Raw genomic sequence first — 20,264 nt, forward strand, 5'->3', positions numbered from 1 at the left:
GTCAGTTCTGGGGGGTAGTGTGCCTGATTTGGGAATGTAAAATCCAACCCAGAGATATTTATTCTTCATCAATAGAAGATACCACACACTGAGACAGGAGACCTGTAGCTTGTTGGCAAGGAGGCTGTTGCATGAGCAGTTAAAAAAATAAACATTACTGAATTGAAGGACCTGGTTTTGCTTCAACTGAAACTTCACAAGTCTAGGCTCTAAATGTTTAAAAGGACTTGCTGGATTAACAGGAACTTCTCGTGAGTGAAATCTCTAAGATTCGGCATGATATAACTAGCGCAATTAACTCAGGGTATTTCAATATATAAGTCTGTATGTAAAAATCATCAGGGAATTAAATACAAAAAGTTTACCTTCAAAGGAAAGATACCTTATTGCTGGTAGAGAATAAATGATTCCCTTAAAGGCTCTGTATCTGGCACAAATGTTTATAGTCATAGAGGTCTACAGCACAGAAAAAGGCCCTTCGGCCCATCGAGTCTGCACCAGTCAAACAAATACCTAACTATTCTAATCCTATTTTCCAGCACTAGGCCCATAGCCTTGTATGCCATTGCATCGCAAGTGCACATCCAAACACTTCTTAAATGTTATGAGGGTTTCTGCCTCTACCACCCTTTCAGGCAGTGAGTTTCAGATTCCCACCACCCTCTGGGTGAAACAATTCTTCCTCACATCCCCTCTGAACCTCCTGCCCCTTACCTTAAATCTACGCCCCTTGGTTATTGATCTTTCCACCAAGGGAAAAAGTTCCTTCCTGTCTACCCTATCTATGCCCCTCATAATTTTATACACCTCAATCATGTTCCCCCTCAATCTCCTCTGCTCCAGGGAAAATAACCCCAGTCTATCCAATCTCTCCTCATAATTAAAACTCTCCAGCCCAGGCAACATCCTGGTAAAACTCCTTTGCACTCTCTCTCTCTAGTGCAATCACATCCTTCCTATAATGTGGATTCCAATATGGATGCAATGTGGATGCAATACTCTAGCTGTGGCCTAACCAGCGTTTTATACAGTTCCAGCATAACCTCCCTGCTCTTATATTCTATGCCTCAGCTAATAAAGGAAAGTATCCCATATGCCTTTTTAACCACCTTATCTACCTGTCCTACTACCATAAGGGACCGGTGGACATGCACACTCAAGTCCCTCTGATCCTCGGTACTTCCCAGGGCCTTTCATCGTATATTCCCATGCCTTGTTAGTCCTGCCCAAGTGCATCACCTTACACTTATCTGGATTAAATTCCATTTGCCATGATCAGCCCATCTGGCCGGCCCATCTATATCCTCCTGTAATCTAAGGCTATCCTCCTCGCTATTTACCACCCCACCAATGTGGCCAGTTATAGCTGTTATTTATTCAAACAGTTCACAACTGAAAACTAGTAAAAAATATAACCATGTTGCAATAATGGGATTGATGCCTCTAAAAACTGGTTCAAAGCTTTCATCAATTACAGTACCTGCAGGTGTCTCACTGCGCTTCTCAAATGAAGGAAGTTTTCCAGTGAATACATCACCATCTGGTGCAGTAAACACACAAACATAGGGACAAAGACCAAAAGACAGTGACCAGAAATTAAAGCAAAGGTCTCACACAGAGATGCTAAATTCTCTAGTTTTTAAATTGTGCCAAACTCAAATGTCAAGCTTTGGGACAATAAAATCAGATATCTATTGACATACCAATAGCTTCATCTTAGTGCTAGCACATTTATAATTTTTCATTTTAGTTCTGTAGCTTTTTCATATGATATATATTATATATCATTTCAGTCAAAGTAACAACCATAAAAATATGAAGAACAATTAGGAGCGGTTGCAATTTTGCACAATTAAACACCATTTAACAAGCTTTTAGACAGACATTACACATTTGAAAAGAACAGCACTCCGCAAAAAAATCATGCAGTCAATTACAAATACACACAATTTATACCGTGTGCATATGAACCAGCAGTTGCAATGTATCGACTTTCTAAAGTTTCAGTTTCACCACAATATATATGGCATTTACTTCTATTGCAAAATCTGGCTGAAGGGCCAAATCACATCTTCCAAGATAGCACCAAGGTTAAATGAATTAAAGAGAATGCAAAGTAGATTGTGTGAATTAAACTAAAGCTATCTTTAATAAAAAAATTTCCTCTGTTCCCATAACAATTATTTTGAATGTTAATAAAATCTAGATTAGACAACTATTTGCTCTAAAAAGCCAATTAGCAAATTAAAGTCTGGATAAAATTTTCCACGGAGGTGTTGTGGTACAGTGGTGGCATCCCTGCCTCTGAGCCAGAAGCTCCTGGTTTAAGTCCCACTCCAGGACTTGATGGCCAAAGGAAGGTACGTTCCTAACCTGGCCAAAAAGGTTGATTATCAATTTGCAAATCCTTACAAGACTGTCAATGGAATGCGGTAAGAGTGGGATAGATTCATGGTCAGCCATGTGATGGAAAGAAATTGGAGCCTCTACCATCACTATCCATAGTTCCGAGCTGCAACATACATATAAAAGTGTATATTGCCACATCAACTCGGACTCCTTAGGGGGGCCGACTGGCACAGTTGGCTGGGCAGCAGATGTGGATCAGATTAGTGCCGACAGGGTTCGATCCCTGTTCTGGCTGGGGTGGGTTCAGGACTTTCCTCTTTGCCCCACTTGTGGTGGAGATTGCAGCGCTGTGGGCTGGATCTGCTTTCGAGCACAGAACTTAAGAAAAAGAAGAAAATATTCCATGAAAATTTATTTTGTTTATCCGAAAGCTAGTTTTCTAGATAAAATCAGGTCCACAACCAAAATAGGCCATGTTCAATAATATTCTCAAAATCCATCGGAACACAGTATTAAAGGAAGTGATTTAACAAACCAGGGGGTACATTAGCAAAGTTCACAACTAACATTGCGGAAAAACACAAGCAATGTAAACTAAACAAAACACAGAATTTTGACAGGATATATTTATTTAAACATTAAATTAAATTTGGAGGTATGAGCTAAAAATAAGAAAAGCTGTGTTTATATTTTACTCCATTTTTCAAAAAATTAGGCAACTTCCATAGTTAGGATGGCCTGACCAATGGACATTGCATAAACAGCACTAATGATTCACTGGTCAAACTGAAAGTTGGAGTCAATGGTGTTGGAAGAAATCACTCCTTAATTAGTTTCCCTCCCTTCTTGCACAACTGGGATGACAATGCTGAAGCATTCCATTAGCCCCAAAGGGAACATGATTGTAAACATTTTTTTTAATTCATTTGATGAAGGCATCACTACTCATCCCTAATTGCCCTTGTTCAGAGGGCACTTAAGAGTCAACCACATTGCTGTGGGTCTGGAGTCACAGATCAGGTAAGGACAGCAGATTTCTTTCCCTAAAGGACATTAGCGAACCAGATGGATTTTTACAACAATCGACAATGCTTTCATGGTCATCATTAAATTTTTATTGAATTCAAATTCCACCACTTGCCGAGGTGGGAATCGAAACAGGATCCCCACAGAATTACCCTTGGTCTCTGGATTACTAGTCCAGCGACAATACCACAATGCCATCGCCTCCCCTTAACATGAGAGGTTAAACACAAGAGTGATTTGGAATTTTCCAATTTTCGAATCAATTTTCTACAATGTAGGCTCTAGCTATCTATTCTGGGCATGATGCCACTGTGTAATTTATTAATGCCAGATAAGTGAACTTTTATCTGTGCAAGTAAAAAACTTCACTCTTCCAGTTACATGCCAAGTTTGATTGCAAGTGCACAGTTCAAAAGTTATGTGCAAAGTTCTTTCATCATTTGAATATATGATAGCAATCAATGTGTATAATATTTTGAAAAAAAAAGCAATCAAAATTAAAATCTTAATCATTTGCCATTTTCTATTTATTGAGTAGAGCCATTAATTCTTGTGGGGAGAATATTTGGAGAGGTATATTAGAACACATCCATATGTAGCTTGCTGAAGCAGTGGCTGGAATTTAGTAGAGGCAGCATAAGTTCAACCACTGGGGGGGCCCCTCTGTCAGCCATGAAGTGCCTAAAATGGAGGGCCCCTCCTCAGAGCTTGCTGGGAAACTGCCCAATGGATCTCCATACATGGGTATTTAGTTTCCCAATTATTTTGGCGAGCAGTAACAGTATAGCACCTGGTGACAAAACCCGGTGATAGTTTCTCCAAAGCATTAAATAACTTCAATTTATATAGAAATTAGTTATGAAACTTTGAAAGCATTTTTCCTATTCTTTCAGATAAGATATTAAACTAAGACCCTGTTTTCCTTCTCATTTGAACATGAAAGATTCCATGTCACTTTTCTAGGAAGAGTTCTTCCAATGTCCTGATCAATATTTATACATACCATAACAAGACTAAAAACAGAATATCTGATTATTTATCTTGTTGTTTGTAGAAACTAGCTGTGCATAACTTGGCTGTTGAGTTTCCCTACAATATGAGTGACTACAATTCAAAAGTACATAATGCTTTGGGACATCCTGAGGCCATGTAAACTGCCATTTAAAATGTAAAGCTTGCTTTCTTCTGTTCAGTAGAAATGAAAAAAAAACTTACTAAGGCATGCTAGATATTAGACAAGTTATTTGAAGCATTTCTCTATCATTGTTATAGCTGCTGTAAACAAATGTTTTTGTTATAGTTGAGATTTTACAGATTAAGTATTCATTGCATTACTACAACAGCCATTATTATTTCACAATAATGCCAATTGAGAATTAAAAGCAGTTTACAAATGCTTGTTAAAATGTGAAGTGTTATTTGCAACAGTATTATAAATAAGACTTCTCATGTTTAAATAAACTTTCCTGTCACAGAATTATAACCACGGTATGCAAAATTTCTCCCTTGTTCTTGTGATGCAAAGCCATACAGCAAAACCCAGCAGGCATAATGATTAGCATATAAAAAATACCAGATATATGACCTTCAACTCCAAAATTCATACGAAAAACTTCAGCAACTGAAGAAAAATAAATGAAGGAAAACAAGTGCATAGGCAAAATTTAAAATAAATTAAATTTGAAGCATTTCCAATGGTCTGATGTTACTCCTTAGAAGAATCATAACTGCCCAGCATTACTTAATACTCTTAGATGTTATAATTACTTCCTTCTTGCATTTAGAAAACCTTTGCAAATGTGCTATTCATTTTGGTTCTATCAATTTTTGTTAGTGTTTATTTTTGATGAGCTACCCAATTCCAATTGAGTATCAAGCAATTAAAATCCCAATGCAGAGGCTTAATTTTAAAAGGGGCAATAAGTTCAAAACTGCTTGGCAAATGCAAAATAAAAGTTCAAAAGCACAGAATGCAAATGTACACAATTACACATCTACACAATGAAAATTACTAGTGATTACTAATCCATCCTCCCAGCAATTAAGGCTGCGCCATTTGAAGCAGTGATGAAATTAGATGATGTGGATGCTTCAATTTATTACTAATGCTGGACATTGAAAATTAGCATTAACCCTCACTACACAACATATTGGCCCATAATTTCAGATGAGTGTCGCTAAGTGCTGGCCCGCAGGAATTAGAAGAAATAAATCCCTAATTACACGGTCTTGAAAATTACGTTGACATTTCTGTTCGCCGGAGCTCCTTGAGGCCTGCATCAAAAGACTCCTCGAGGTCCCCAGCAAAGTCTAGCTCCAACAGATTCAAGGAGGCCACGCTCCCTGTTTACAGCACTTGCTGCCATAAAGTTGAAAGGTAAGTTGAAACAGCCAGGGAAATTGACAGGCCAAAGGGAAGGTAAGTGTCTAAGATAAGTAGATAGGATTTGGGGCTGGGGGTGGGTCAGAGAGGTCCTGGAAGTGGGGGGGGGGGGGGGGGGGGGGCTCTTGGGGGTCGTGGGGTGGGGGTGTCCAAGGGGCGGTGGGTGCGAGTCAGAGCTCCCGGGGGGGTGTCGTCGTCGAAGGTCCAAGGGGTTTGGAGGAGGATCTGTGGTCACAGAGTAGGTTGGAAGTCCCTGGAGAGTGGGGGGATGGAGGGGTCTGAGGTCAGGGGCAGAGGTCAGTCAGGCAGGGGATGGAGTGGAGGGTGTCGGAGGTCCAGGGAGTGGGGGATTGGAGGTCCAGGGAGGTAGGGGGGCATTGGAGCTCGGAAGGTAGGTTGGGGTCAGAGGTTGGGGGGAGGCGTAGGGGGTGTTGGCAGTTTGGGGGTGTTAGAGGTTGGGTTTTTAAGGAAAGATGTACTGGCATTCGAGGCAGTTCAGAGAAGGTTCATTAGGTTGATCCTGGGTATGGAGGGATTTTCTTATGAGGAGAAGTCGAGTAGGTTGGGCCTGTACTCATTGGAGTTTAGAAGAATGAGGGGCAACTTTATTGAAACATATAAGATTCTTACAGGGCTTGGCAGGGTAGGTACTGAGAATTTCCCCTTGTGGGAGAGTCTAGAACCAGAGGGCATAATCTCAGAGTGAAGGGGTCACCCATTTAAGACAGGGATGAGGAGGAATTTCTTCTCTCAGAGGGTAGTCAATCTAAGGAATTCTTTACTGCAAGGGCTGTAGAGGCTGGGTCGTTAAGTATGTTCAAGGCTGAGCTAGACAGATTTTTAATCAGTAAGGGAATCAAGGGTTAAGCGGAAAAAGCAGGAAAGTGCACTTGAGGATTATCAGATCAGCCATGATCTCACTGAATGGCGGAGCAGACTCGATGGGCCGAATGGCCTACTTCTACTCCTACATGTTATGGTCTTATGGGAGATGGGGGTGTCGGAGGTCAGGGGGAGGTTGGGGGGGGTCCTTTGGCGGGGGGTATCAGGGAGTCCCTTGCAGTCTGAGTCTTTACAATAGTTACTCAGAAGTTAGAAGAGGTTTTAATTCTTCAAACCTTTTCTGAGTAACTATTGGTATAACTCTGGTGGAACCATCCAAAGTTTGCGATTTAAACCGCATTTTTGGATGGCTCCCAGCAGAGCGCAATTGTCCAGAGGAGGTGTGCACTTCTGGGCAATTGCCATGCAAGCCCTTGCCTGGGAACTTCCCAGAGGGATTCCCCAGATTGACCAGTTTGAGTTTGTGCCAGCTTTTAGACATGTAGTACTCAACAGTCTACAAAATCAACTTTCATTTGTGATCTGTAACCAATTCAAAGCCAATTTTCTGGAAGTTGATTTCATCTTCAAAATTCATAACAGGACTCTGAAAACATTTGGGCCTGCCTGAGTTTTTCCTGCGCCGGGCAGGCTTGGCGGGAGCAGTCAGGAACCTGACCACCGCCCGCGATCGGCTCCACACTGCCATTTTACGCAGGCGGGCCAATTAAGGCCCGCCCAGTATAATACGCGAGCGGTAGCGAAGCACTACCTGTGTGGGCGGGGGGAGGAGGGGGAGTCGGGTCCAGCGCTCTTTCACGGAATTGCCTCAGGGAGACTTAAGCATTTTTAAAAAAAGATAAATAAAAGCAATAAAAATTTAATGAAACATGTTCTCTCATGTGACTGTGTCACATGGGATGAGGCATGTTTTTATTTTTCAGAAGAAGTTTTTATATAATCATTATTAGCTTTAGGAAACGTCATCCCGCTCGTGGATGAGGTTTCCTAAAAAATAGCCTTTTCGCCTGCCCGCCAACTGTTAGGTTGGACAGGCAGTGTAACATTCATGTTAATTACCTGTTTAATGGCCTTAATAGGTCTATCAATTATCAGCGGGCGTGCAGCTGACTCTGGCGCGTGCCTGCCAAACAAAACATTGCAAGACTGTGTAATGACGTCGGAACGCACGCCCGACATCATCGCACGTCAATTTATGTTCCGGTGTGTCGGGCCCGCCCCCGCACGCCGAATGTAAAATCCTGGCCCTGAAAAAAGGTGTTTATAAACAGTCGCTTGGTAGTACAAAACTTGAATACTGCTGAAAAGAGAGACACATTGCTGAAGCTTTTCGTGTTGCCCTCATCAGGACAAACGCAAGAATGCAATATTTCAAACGGTCACTATAATTTATACTACAGGAGAAAAGGGTGCTGCTTGTTTGGCAAGTTGACTCTGGTCGAGGCGCTGCCATGGAGAAAGCAACAGGGAAGTAAAGGCTCCCCAAGCTTCCAGGTAATTCAAAAAAGGTGCGAGGCTTGAATATATTTCTTTTGTTTGCAGAGTACGGGTCCCTGTGTATGAATATATGTTGCTTTCAGCAAGCAAATCTGAGCCACATTGCGAGCTCAACTAACTATATTATATTGGTTGTTACTGTAGCTATTAGAGCACTCAGCATTGTTAAGCAAGTGCTGTCCAATCGTGGAATTATATCTCACAGTAGACATTTTGTTTTTGAGTTTTGCAAGCACGGGCTGGTTGACTACAGTCTGTACCCTGCCTATCACAAAGGATAGGAACATGTTGTTTGACTCAATCAGCCAATTGTTGGGACTTATGGCCTATGTACCTTGCTTCGAATTCATACCTGGTGTTACTCAATTAGGCAGAATATCTTTTTAGACCGATGGCTGCATCCTATTAGTAGGAAATAATATTTGTGGCACCATTGCGTAGTAGCAATGTGAAGCAGCTTACTTAACCAGTTGTTCAAATCTCTGAGATAATTTGCCTTTCCAGAGTAATTTCATGCAGACTCAGCAGTTTTTGGGTCTGGAAGTGGAGACCTTTGGCTCATTTGTGAGTTTGCATGGTACACAGCGAACTATGATCTGATCAGGACAGCCTTTGTCCTGCAAGATGTCTTTGGTCTATTTCTGTGTCAAGCTTGTAAGGTGAGCAAATGGCTCGGGCCCTAATAACAGGATTGCTGATAAGACCCATCTTATAGTGCATGAAGCTATACAAATCCCAACCATGCACTGACCGGTGAAGATAGGCTTGCAGTAGACAGTAGTGGAGGACCCACCAGTTTCTGAACTAGCACATTCAGGAAAGGGAATGCATGAGACTGCTCCATCTCAAAAGTGAATTTGAGCACAGGATGGATCGCATTAAGGTGTGTAAGGACATCCTTATACTTGGCTGCAAATTCAAAGATGGCGAACGTAGCATCTATGTATCGGAAATATGCACTGGGTAAGAGGTTATGGCTCACTCCACTCCAGTTCAAGAGATGGAGTTTCTCTAAGACTTAATTTGTAACCCTTCAACATACAGCAAGAAATCAGTGTGCAGTTTTAGGTGTTCATTTATGTAAAATTCTCTGTGATATATATGAACACATGAAAATGGATGGTACATTGACATGAATATTCTTTATGAATGATCACAAGTAACTCATAACTTAAAAGTTACATGTAGAGTTGCAAATAGGATTTTAAGATTATTTGGTGTAGTTTAAAATCAAATTTGTCCTTAGCTTTTAAGAATTCAACTGATTTTTGGGACTGAAACCTGATTTGTAGGCAACTTTTCTTTAATGCAAACAAAATATTAGATTTGATAGCTATGAATAGATACATAAAATAACAGTTATCAAGTTGGTTGTACAAAGCTATTCAAGACTGCCATTGCCATATACTTTTATGTTACTATTATTTTTCAACATATCAATCCTAAATGAAATTGTGATGTTATTTGCTGCTAATGTTCACAGCAAGTAGGACATGAAACAATGCATTAGGTCAATTTGCTTGTTGAGTTATATTACGTTGGTAGCTAAAATAATTTAAACCCAACTGACTTCTAATGTGTACCTACCAACGGTTGGCGTTGTTGCTGTACTTAAAGAAGCTGATGACCCAATTGAGGATGTACTTTCTGCACGTGCCAGTGGAGCTACAGGAGGTGGACTGGTAGATGACATTGATGTAGGACTGAATGATCTGGACTGGAAAAAAACAGCATGAACACAGTTTGCTCATATACAAGTTTTGTAGCTAAATATAAATCATTGCACAATATATTAGTAAGAATCCAACTCTAACTTAGACATCAAATGGCAAAGTTGTATTATATTTTATAGTAAATTGAGTAAATCTGCATAAAGGCAAAAACAGATCATTAAAGAAATCCAACTAACTTAAAATGTGAAGAAAAAAGCATGAGTTTCATTTTCTTAGTTTCATACAGTACACTAAAGGGCAATTTGATATTTAAGTTAGATTACAAAATATATTATATTGTTGAACATCAAATTATTTGCATTTTTTTGAAGAAAAATATTTTAAAAAAACGCTTGCGTCTTGTGTTTCCCTTCAGATTTAAGGAGATATAATTTATGGAATGGATGGCAATACCTGGCATGTAATTGTAGGCTCAGTAGAAGAATCCAAAAAAAATTGGAGATTCTCATTTCGACAGACAGCTTAGAGGATTGGCTCCACAATGGGAGATAAAATCAGAACATGCAACCTTAATGTGCCGAATTATTTAAGAAAAACTCTCTTCTTTTGCACCCCCCCAACCCCTAAACTATTTTCTTTCTATTTCTGAAGTTGTTTAATCACTTTAGGCTACTCTTTCACAGGTGTTGATAGCCCTCCAGACCATCAACAAAAGTGGCTGATTGTCAGATGGGAACCAAGTCAACAAGTTCACTGTTATTTGGAGTGGGGCAAATCTAATGTCCCAAACAGATACCAATGACATCCAGTGATACAGGGATAGTGCAGGAAGATGGCTTTGAGGTAGAAGATCAGTCATGATCTAGTTGAATAGCAGAGCAGGCTTGATGGGCTGAATGGCCTACTCCTGCTCCTACGTTCCTAATAATTCATTTTATGCCATTACAGTATAATTCAAAAGTAGTTTTAAAAAAATCATGGTTTTAAATACACATTTCCATTTCATAATGAGGAATGAGAAATGACCTACAGAAGATGATCCACTCCCAACGTAGATGAGAACAGGCAGTTCTATCTCCCCACCATATTTCTTGATCCCTGCACTGTCTTTGTGCTGTTAGACTGCTCGTCCAACATTTGGTCTTGCACAAGGTGCAATTTCTTCCAGTTAAAAATGGAAAAGGCCAAAGTTATTGTTTTCACCCTCCATCACATATTTCATACTGCTGCCTTGATTCCACCCCCCACCCTCTTCAGCCACTGGATCAATCTGAACCAGACTTAGCAGCCCCAACTCAATATCCTTACCACCAGAAAGACCACCTACTTTCACTTTGGTAAAATCATCCAACTTTACCTCTGCTGCTGAAACTTTCATTCACGCCTTTGTAACTTTCAAACTTGATTATTCCAATAATCTCCTCCCAGCTTTCATTATCTTTTCTTTATTCTTTCATGGGCTATGGGTGACACTTGCAAAACCAGCATTTGTTGCCCATTCCTAATTGCCCTTGAACTGAACAATTTACAGGACAGTTCAGAGTCAACCACATTGCTGTGGGTCTGGAGTCACATGTAGGCCAGACTGGGTAAGGACAGCAGATTTCTTTGCCCAAAGGACATTAGTCCTTTAGCTCTAATTGAAAAATTTGCTGTCCATATCCTAGCTGACACCAAATCCCACTGGCACATCATGTGCACACTGACCTAAATTGGTTCAGTTTTCCTAATGGCTCAAATTTAGAACACCCATTCTTGTGTTTAGCTATCTTCATGACCTCGCCCACCTCCAATCTCCACTTGCCCGAAAATCCTACATTCTATTGTCCCTTAGTTCTGGACTGTTTTGTGCTCGCACTCCCTCACTCCCTTCATCCCACCATTGGCAGCTGTAACTTCAGTTGTCTTGGTGTAATCTTTGGAATTCCCTCACTAGATCACTCACCCTCCCCTTCTTTAACTACCTCCTTATACCTACATATTGTGTTGACTACGGTTTTAGTCATCTCAGTGGAGTGAATTTTAACTTGGGCGGGTTTGGGGTAATGTCTCAGAAATCTGTTTTTCGACACAAAAACTTGATTCCAACCCACCCATTTCTGGCTTTAACTCCAGGTGGGGGGGAGGGGAGGTGGAGTGGAGACAACCAACCTGATCCAAGGAGGCAGGTTGCAATTTTAATTATGATGATGTTGTGAGCCTTATGATCATGCAGGTTTAAACTTTAATTGTTGTCTTTCAAGCATAGGTGAATCAGGCAACTTCCTCAAGGCAAGGATTTGGGGGGTAAGTGCCTTCACACCTACCTCCTGAATCCAGATGCCTGTCTGTGAAGCTTTTGTGATCAGGCACCCCAATAACTCTCACGATCTTTGCTTTCGAGACCATCAATCCCACAAGCCTCAAATGTTCCACCTCCCACCAATCCCACCTCCCCCCATCAACCCCCCCTTCCTCCCACTGATCAACCCATCTCTACCCAACCCCAATCGGCCCCCTTCCTCCCCCTCAATGATCGACCACTTTCTATCCCCCACCCAGTTGAAGGTTAGAAGTAGAACATAGTCTTTACACAATTAAAAAGTTTGATTTATAGAGTCACAACATTACAAACATGCACCTCCAAATGCAAACAACACTGTGTCAGTCTGCTACTCTCTTTCTCTCTATATTTATAATATTTTATACACATATATATAATTATACAATATATACCTCTTTTGAACCAATCTTTTAGGTTGTCAGTCAAGAGGAACTAAGTGCCCCATTAGAAAAGGACACCACTAATACACTAACAAAAACCCAAAACGCTGAAGGAAATTTAATAAATCAAATGAAAACAACATTCCCTGGGTGATGATGCACTTCAGTAGCCCATGGTGCCCACCAGTTTCAAAAGGTCTCAAGCATACCAACAAACACTGCATGCTCCTTTTCCAAGGACATCCAAACATCGATGTAGCCGCAGAAAAGAGGCAGGCAGTCAGTCCCAATGACCCCCTCGACCACCCACTACTATATATTCTTTCGAGTTATCAACAGTCACAGATTGCAACTCTATCGAGTACAATCACAGTTCTTGGTTTCCGGGAGTGGGACACGAACCCACAACCCTCTGATTCAAAGGTGAGGGTGCTATGAACTGAGCCACGCTGACACCCCCCCCACTACTATATAGGAGCACAAGTGAATCCCTAGTTAATACCCAACACTTGAGTACGATTTAACATCCAATCAATATACGCTTATCACCCCCCAATCTCAATCAATGATGTTAGTGACACACTGTAGAGTTCAAACTCCATGGTGTGTAGGGAATCCTGAATTGTGGGTTCCCCTGACATTTGACTGACCCACTTGCTGTAGCTCTGTTAAGTAAAAATTCTGCCTGGATAAGATGTAGGAGCAGAAGCAGGCCATTCGGCCCATCGAGTCTGCTCCGCCATTCAACGCAATCATGGCTGATCTGATAATCCTTAACTTCACTTTTCTACCTTGTCCCCGTAGCCCTTGATTTCCTTACTGATTAAAAACCTGTCTACCTCAGCCTTGAATATACTCTTCTTCTACGGCTTAGCATCCATTTTTTTGTTTGATCAAATGTCTGTGAATTGCATTGGGACATGTAGTAGGAGTTGTAGTTGCATAATTAACTTGTTAATATAATGTAAAAGGGGAACAAATAATGAAAAGTAGAATTATATTCACATGCGTTTGATGTGGAAGATATAAGCAAAAAACCGTGACAAGATAATTCCTGGATCTGACTACTTTAATTGAAGGGTGGTGTAATCAAGGTGCTTAAAATGTTAAAAGGATTCCAAGGGGGAGATATAGAGAAACTATTTCTGATGGGGAATCAAGAGCAAGAGGATATAATCTTAAAATTTGACCTAGACCATGTAGAATGAAAGTCAGGAAATACAGCTTCACACAAAGGGTGATAAAAATCTGGAATTCTGTTCCCCAAAAGGCTGTAGATATTGCAACAATTGGAGGTTTCCAAATTGAGATCAGCAGATAGTTATCAGGTCAGGACTACAAGAGATATAAAGCTAAGGTGGGTAAATGGAGTTGACATGTAGATCAGTCATGATATCACTGAATGGCAGAACAGGCTGGAGAGGCTGCATAGCCTATTCCTGCTGTTAATTGGAATGTAAAGGGTTTAGCTGCTTTTGAGGAGTTTCGAAGTAGGGAAAAAAATTAACTATCTGGTCTACAAGTTGGCTAGATGGAAAGATTCTAAATAGGATTCTTTCTTACCAAACTGAATACGTCAATTCCAAATTCTCCAGCCAAATACAAAGTGGCTTGTTATTTTAATGAACCAAGCAGCAAAACAGATTCCTATATGAAGTTTTCCTCAGCTAAGAGAAAAGAGTGCATCCGTGCCACCATCCCTTGCTAATCTTAGAAATTTCCAGTAGCCTCCCTCTCTATGATAAGCATGTGGCCTTCTCCACAGCTGTTATATATTTAAATTAAGAAATCATCATCCTGCATGCAAACTCGCACGATCACATCACACCAAAAACCAAATGCCACGACCTAGACAGGTGAAAGTAGATAATGCACCTGGACTTTGTAGAACTGATAATCCTGAATGCGTGTTGATTAAAAGAAATGGGATAATATTAGTAATTATTTACATAACATATCAGACAGGCAAATTTGAAACACCTCATAAAAGGCAATCAAGAGGAAGGATCTCCCCAGAGTATAAACTTGCATTTATTTAACATCTCACCATATCTCTCAGAAATGTTGCAAAGTATTTCACACAAATGAACCACTGAAGTGAGTGGTTGTTGCTGCAGACATATAGAGTTGTTGTTTTGTGCACAGCGTATCCCAGGACAGTAATGAAATGACTAACAATTTAAAATTTTTGGTGTTGGTTGAAATAATGTTAATCAATTGTATAGCGCCATGGGATCTCTTAACATTCATGGAACAGGCGAATGGGACCTGGGTTTAATTTTTATCTGAAGGACAGCACCTGCAACAGTTCATCAACACCTTGATTTTAAAATTCTCATCCTCATGTTCGAATTTCTCCAGGGCCTCACCCCTCCTCATCTCTGTAACTTGCTCTAGCCCTACAGCCCTCTGCTTTCCTTCAATTCTAGCCTCTTGTGCATCCCTCACTTCCTTCAGCCATCTAGGTCCTAAGCTCTGAATTCCATCCCCAACCCAAAACTCACCTTTCCCTCTATCCTTAAGATGCCCCTTAAAATCTCTCTCTTTGACCAAGTTATTAGTCACTTGTTCTAATATTTCTTTCTTTAACTCAGTCACTTTTTTGTTTGATTATGTTCCTGTGAAGCACCTTGGTTCACTACATTAAAGGTGCTATATAAATGCAAGTTGTGTTGACATGATTTAATTAAGTTTCCTCTTTTTCTCCTTTCTTGCTCCAGTAAAAATAAACTTGTCACTTTGTTGACTTCATTAGATATTTTTCTGCAGCAACTTATCCTTCTGAAATTAGAGATGGAAACTAGACATTCTCAACCAAATAGGTTCACCAGATGTCTTCTTTTCAATTCTTCCTTGGGTGAACTTACCTTTTAAGTTTTCAAATGTCATGGGTCAGTAATGTCAATGTATAATCTCTCCAAACAATAAGAATCTTCTTGGACAATTAACAAATTGAATTGTCTGATAAATATCACCTTCAATTTATGCCGGATCTTTCAGTTCTCTTAACTATTCTCATCAGAGAAAGATATGCTTTCACACATGCAATTTGGTTTAGTTGTGGCTTCACAATTGCAACAAAACACAATGCATGTAAGTCAGCAAAATTGATTGTAGCAAACTCGCATAGGAAAAAAATGCAATATTCTGGGGTAAATTGGATTTTGTTTTATTGCTTTGCAATTTAGAGTTTGGCCATCTAAATAGCTTGGTGCTAATGAATTCAACTACTTATCCCCAAGGTATAATGGCATGATTAAGTTGTCAATAGATGTTTTGTCAAGAGATGCAAATAACATTAATTTGGGTAGAAAAAGTATGTAGGAATAATTTAATAAACTTGTATTTAGCAACATAACTCTGCAATTTAAAAAGGTTAACTGTACCCCCCCATACTCCAGGTTCAGCTACGATTCAGCAATGAATTGCTCTGCACAAATTCGTAGCATTCTCCAATGATTACGTAAATAAGATAAAAGAATTGAAGTTTACAAAGTACCTATACAACAGCAGTTGATTTTAAAGTGATGGTCAGGAACAATAAATTACATTTATTTTGCAACACATATCTGGAGACCTTTTGGGACACTTTCCCTTTCAAGACTTCACCAGCACTCCATCAACATTTATTTTGGAAATTCTTGAGGGCTTAACTAAAACGAGTGTGTGCTGTGCTACTCCACCTTTTGGAAGCTACCAGAAAGGGAGTGCTTAATCATAGGCATTTTTCTAGGGGGTCCCCCGTGGTCTTCAAGAGGAATGAGAGCAAGATGCTGCATAAGAGAGGAACAGAATGGCGAGCTGGACTCCTTCCTCTCTACAGGTACACGACATCCTATATCCTCTGGACCTCCTCCACCAGGATATCTAGTGCTTTGTCTGACAACATGTGCGCCTTCTCATTAAGTCCCTGAGCCATCCTGCAATTTGCCACTCGGCTCCACGAAGGTCATTTCTAATCAGTGTCCGTGTCCTAGCAGACATCTGCTTTAGCACCATCAGGCGAGTTCAAATTAGGGTAATAACAAATAAAATCAAAATTGCATCCTAAAACCAGTTTGATCAAAACTGCAACCTAAAACTAGACTTTCAAATAGGCATGCCTTATGTGCTATTACCATTCTATGATTCTATCAGCACAGTGTCGTTTAGAATCTGTTTTCAACTTTTCACAAAAGTAACCTGTGACTTTGTGTTTGTGCTCCCTCTTTGCCACCTTTGCAACTGTCTATCTGTTGTTACTCTTCCTCCATTGTATGTGGAGGTTGAATAAGGAAGAAATAAAAATGTACAGAACTGCTTTTATGTTGCAGTTATTTATCCTCTATACAAATATTTGAAAAATGTAACAGGACAGACAACTTATATTCTGGTATCTGTGCCAGTACTCAAGAGTTAGCACAAAGTCAGCTTTAACAGTAACTTGTAAACATTACTTTTTATTAATTCCAGATAGGAAATGCTTCTAGAAGAATACTTATATCAGCAATAACGATTTATGATAAAATGATTTGCAGTATAAAAAACAAGGGCCTTACTATTTCATTAATTCCACCTAGTTTTCCCGCCGAAAGCTTTGGTCTGGAAGCTGGACGTGGTGGTGGCACAATCATACTTGTATTAAGAGGGGTGGTAGGTCTTGCTGGGGGTGTTACTAAAAAGGGAGGGGGTGATTGAGAGAAGCAAAAAATAATTTTGTGAGAAATACTGGTTGACAAAATGGCAAAAGATCACATTTCCCAATTGTTATTTCTACTATTTTTAAAGGATGCCTTCATATACAGTGAACAAGATTGTGAAGAATACAGCATTCATTTCACAATATACTTGAGTTTAAATCTAGTTCGATGTTTAAAATAATTTTTTTAAAATCAAGACTCTTACACTTGGAGTAATGAGAACTCTCATACCAAATGCGTAATTCAAAGCTAGTCTGCAAAATTCATAACTAATTGCTATTAACAAGAAACTATAGAGTACAAAATAGTAACAAAAACTATGTACTCACAAATAGACTGTCCATGACTCTCACAAAGTTCAGAATTATCATGGTAACTCATAGCTTATTTTGCAGCACATAACATATTTAAACAAAACAATTACCCCATCATGAAGTACCTACAATGATAATACTCAGTTTCTGTCTTCAGTACTGTTTCGATTGGTCAGTTTAAGTGGTGCGTCTGATAGTGGGTTTATTTGGTGCCTGGTGCATGCGAAGGCAAATAGGTGTATGGAAGATTGCAGCAGATTGTGGGGGGATGGTGGAGAACATGAAATGCTGAGGTAAGGGGATCTGACTGTTTCCATGAGGAATGGGTGGGATTGATGGGAAGGATGGAGATGGCAAGAGCTAGACGGGGATGGCATGGGGGGAATGGAAGGAATGGGATGAGGATAGCATGGGAAGAATTAAATGGCATTGGATGGATAAGATGATGGAATTGGTTAAGCGTGGCAAAATAGCGGGGCAATTATTTCTTACAACTAATTAATTGAAAGCTATTCTTTATGCTAAAAATGAAGATTCACTAGATTTGAATGAACTGGTTTTAGAAAAGCTGCCAGATGAATCAAAAGAATACATCAGCATTGATTCTATAGACAAAGATGATGATAACATCCTCCAGAGTTTCTATGCAACCTAAATCCAATGGGCATGACACTGCAAGTAAGGAGCAGTTATAATATTGCTAGGAAACTTGAATCCTAAACAAGGTTTTTGTCATGGAACAAAATTGGTAGTTGGGAAGCTGTTTTCTTTGATGATAGTTACTGAAATTATAACAGACAGATTTCAAGGTTACAAAGTATTTATTCCTTGTAAAATATTGAGCCCGTCAGATGTAAGCCGGTCTTTCCAACTCAGGAGAAAGCAGTTCCAAATTGGACTTTCATATTCTATGAATATAAAAAGTAACAAGGCCAAAATTTGTATTTATATTCCTAGAATTGTTTTTACGGATGGACAGATTTATTTGGTTGTTTCCAGAGCGATAAGTTTTGATTCTATTCAAGTCTTTGAAGGAAGAATAACCAGAAATCCCATATTTAAAGAAGTACTGTTGCAATAAAGATACTAGTTTGACTGCAAATGTTTTGTGGGTACCTGCAAATATTAAAATAATTTATCCTGAATATTTTAATTTAACTTCATATCATTCAATTACATTTTCTAATTTTGTACTTATGCAACAATTGTTGCAATCAGTTTTATGGCTGTTTATATTGAGAGTTATTTTATTCTGTTTATTGAAAAGGACTTTCAGTAGGCTGGAAGTTTTTCATAACTTCTCCCTCCACCATTACCCAGTCTTTGTATGAATGGATCTGAACTCCATAACTGCCCTGTCATTTAGCTTGCTTTGTTGGTATCTCCTAATCACAGAAGAAAAACTAGCATCACGTAATAGAAATCAATGTTATTTACAAAGTAAAGGCTTCTCCAACACAAAAATACGAAAACAAGCTCAAGCAAGATTTTTAAGTATTATTTTGGTAAATAGATTTTTAATAAACTTTAAAAGTGGGTGCTTCAGCTGGCTTGAGACCCACACACTCCCCCATCAGAGAAGTCAGGAGAACAGCTAAGCCCAAATCCACCAGAGTTCCAAATCCTAGCCTAGCCACTCTGGGGAGGATGAAAAAAATATGTATCTGACTAATGGGCTAATCACATGCAACTAGTAGCTACTGGTTTCAAACCAGCACAGGCCTAGGAGTAAGAAATTAGAGTGTAAAAAAATTACATAAGAACTGGGAGCAGGAGTAGGCTATTAAGCCCCTCGAGCCTGACCTGTCATTCATTACAATCATGGCTGATCTCATTTCGGCCTCAACTCCAATTTCCCGTCCTTGCCCCATAACCTTTCAACCCATAAAGTAATTACATAAGGTATTCTAACACTTACTTTGAAAAATTAAATAACCTTCACCAGAAAATGTAGTTATCTGGCTACAAGTTTAACAATTGCTTCTCCCCATCTCATATAAGTTCACTGTGTTTCTGAACCAGCCATTGAAAGGTGTGAGAGTGCAACATTGATGCCCTCTCCTTTTCAAGAAATTGATAGATAGTTGAATTTACATACAGCCTTATCATATCAAAACTTCTCAAAGTGCTTTGGTGCAGGGACTGCAGCCAGATGTGGCAACTGTGCCTAGCTTTTGATCAGTAGTTAGTCAGATGGAGTCTTCTTCACATGGAATATGGCACAACAAATTCCAGCTCACTGTGCCTCCATGGTATAGCATTTATTTCTTTTTAAAATTCATAAGGGAAGTGCAGATTCTAATATCCAGTCAAATTGAGCCCTTATAGGTCACAAAACAAATTAGACAATCCAAATTTCCTATAGCTACAATAATATACTTTAACCAAAATCTTGAAAGGATATGTCCTGCAGTACCAGCATTACAGGCCCACTTTCAATGAGCAAACATCCTGGCTGAATTAAATTGTACAGGAAGTGCGAATCGTATGTCTGCCTTTCTTTGAAATTTTTTTTATGGTGACCATCTAAATGCATTTTGCTGACCCTTGCAACTATTTTAGAAAAATCAGGATCCCACCTGTCTCTCTGGATTTAAAGCTTTATTCTAAAAATAAAGTGACACGTTAGTCGATTGCATCATCACTACACCTCTATTATCTCACGTTTCTTCCACTATTTTAATGGTACACGAACATAATGTGATTTTCAACTTCCAAGTTGTAAACTATTGGTTCTTTAAATGAACTAATTTCCACTACAAATTCATGGTCAGTATAAGACATACATGTACATTAT

General features: G+C 39.5%; 1 protein-coding gene across 3 annotated transcripts in view; it reads right to left on the reverse strand.

Annotated features, from left to right (window-relative positions):
* Positions 1–20,264, reverse strand: part of fcho2 (FCH and mu domain containing endocytic adaptor 2) — a 262,256-nt gene that overhangs the window by 38,272 nt on the left and 203,720 nt on the right. For all 3 annotated transcript variants that reach the window (XM_078564063.1, XM_078564079.1, XM_078564071.1), the window contains 2 exons: positions 17,013–17,128; positions 9,686–9,815 (listed from right to left, as the gene is read on the reverse strand). In XM_078564063.1, coding sequence (XP_078420189.1) covers positions 9,686–9,815; positions 17,013–17,128 — 246 coding nt within the window. The remainder of the gene's footprint in view (positions 1–9,685; positions 9,816–17,012; positions 17,129–20,264) is intronic.

The sequence above is a fragment of the Cetorhinus maximus genome, chromosome 2 (assembly GCF_964194155.1).
Source record: "Cetorhinus maximus chromosome 2, sCetMax3.hap1.1, whole genome shotgun sequence".
In the NCBI taxonomy this organism is placed as follows: Eukaryota; Metazoa; Chordata; class Chondrichthyes; order Lamniformes; family Cetorhinidae; genus Cetorhinus; species Cetorhinus maximus.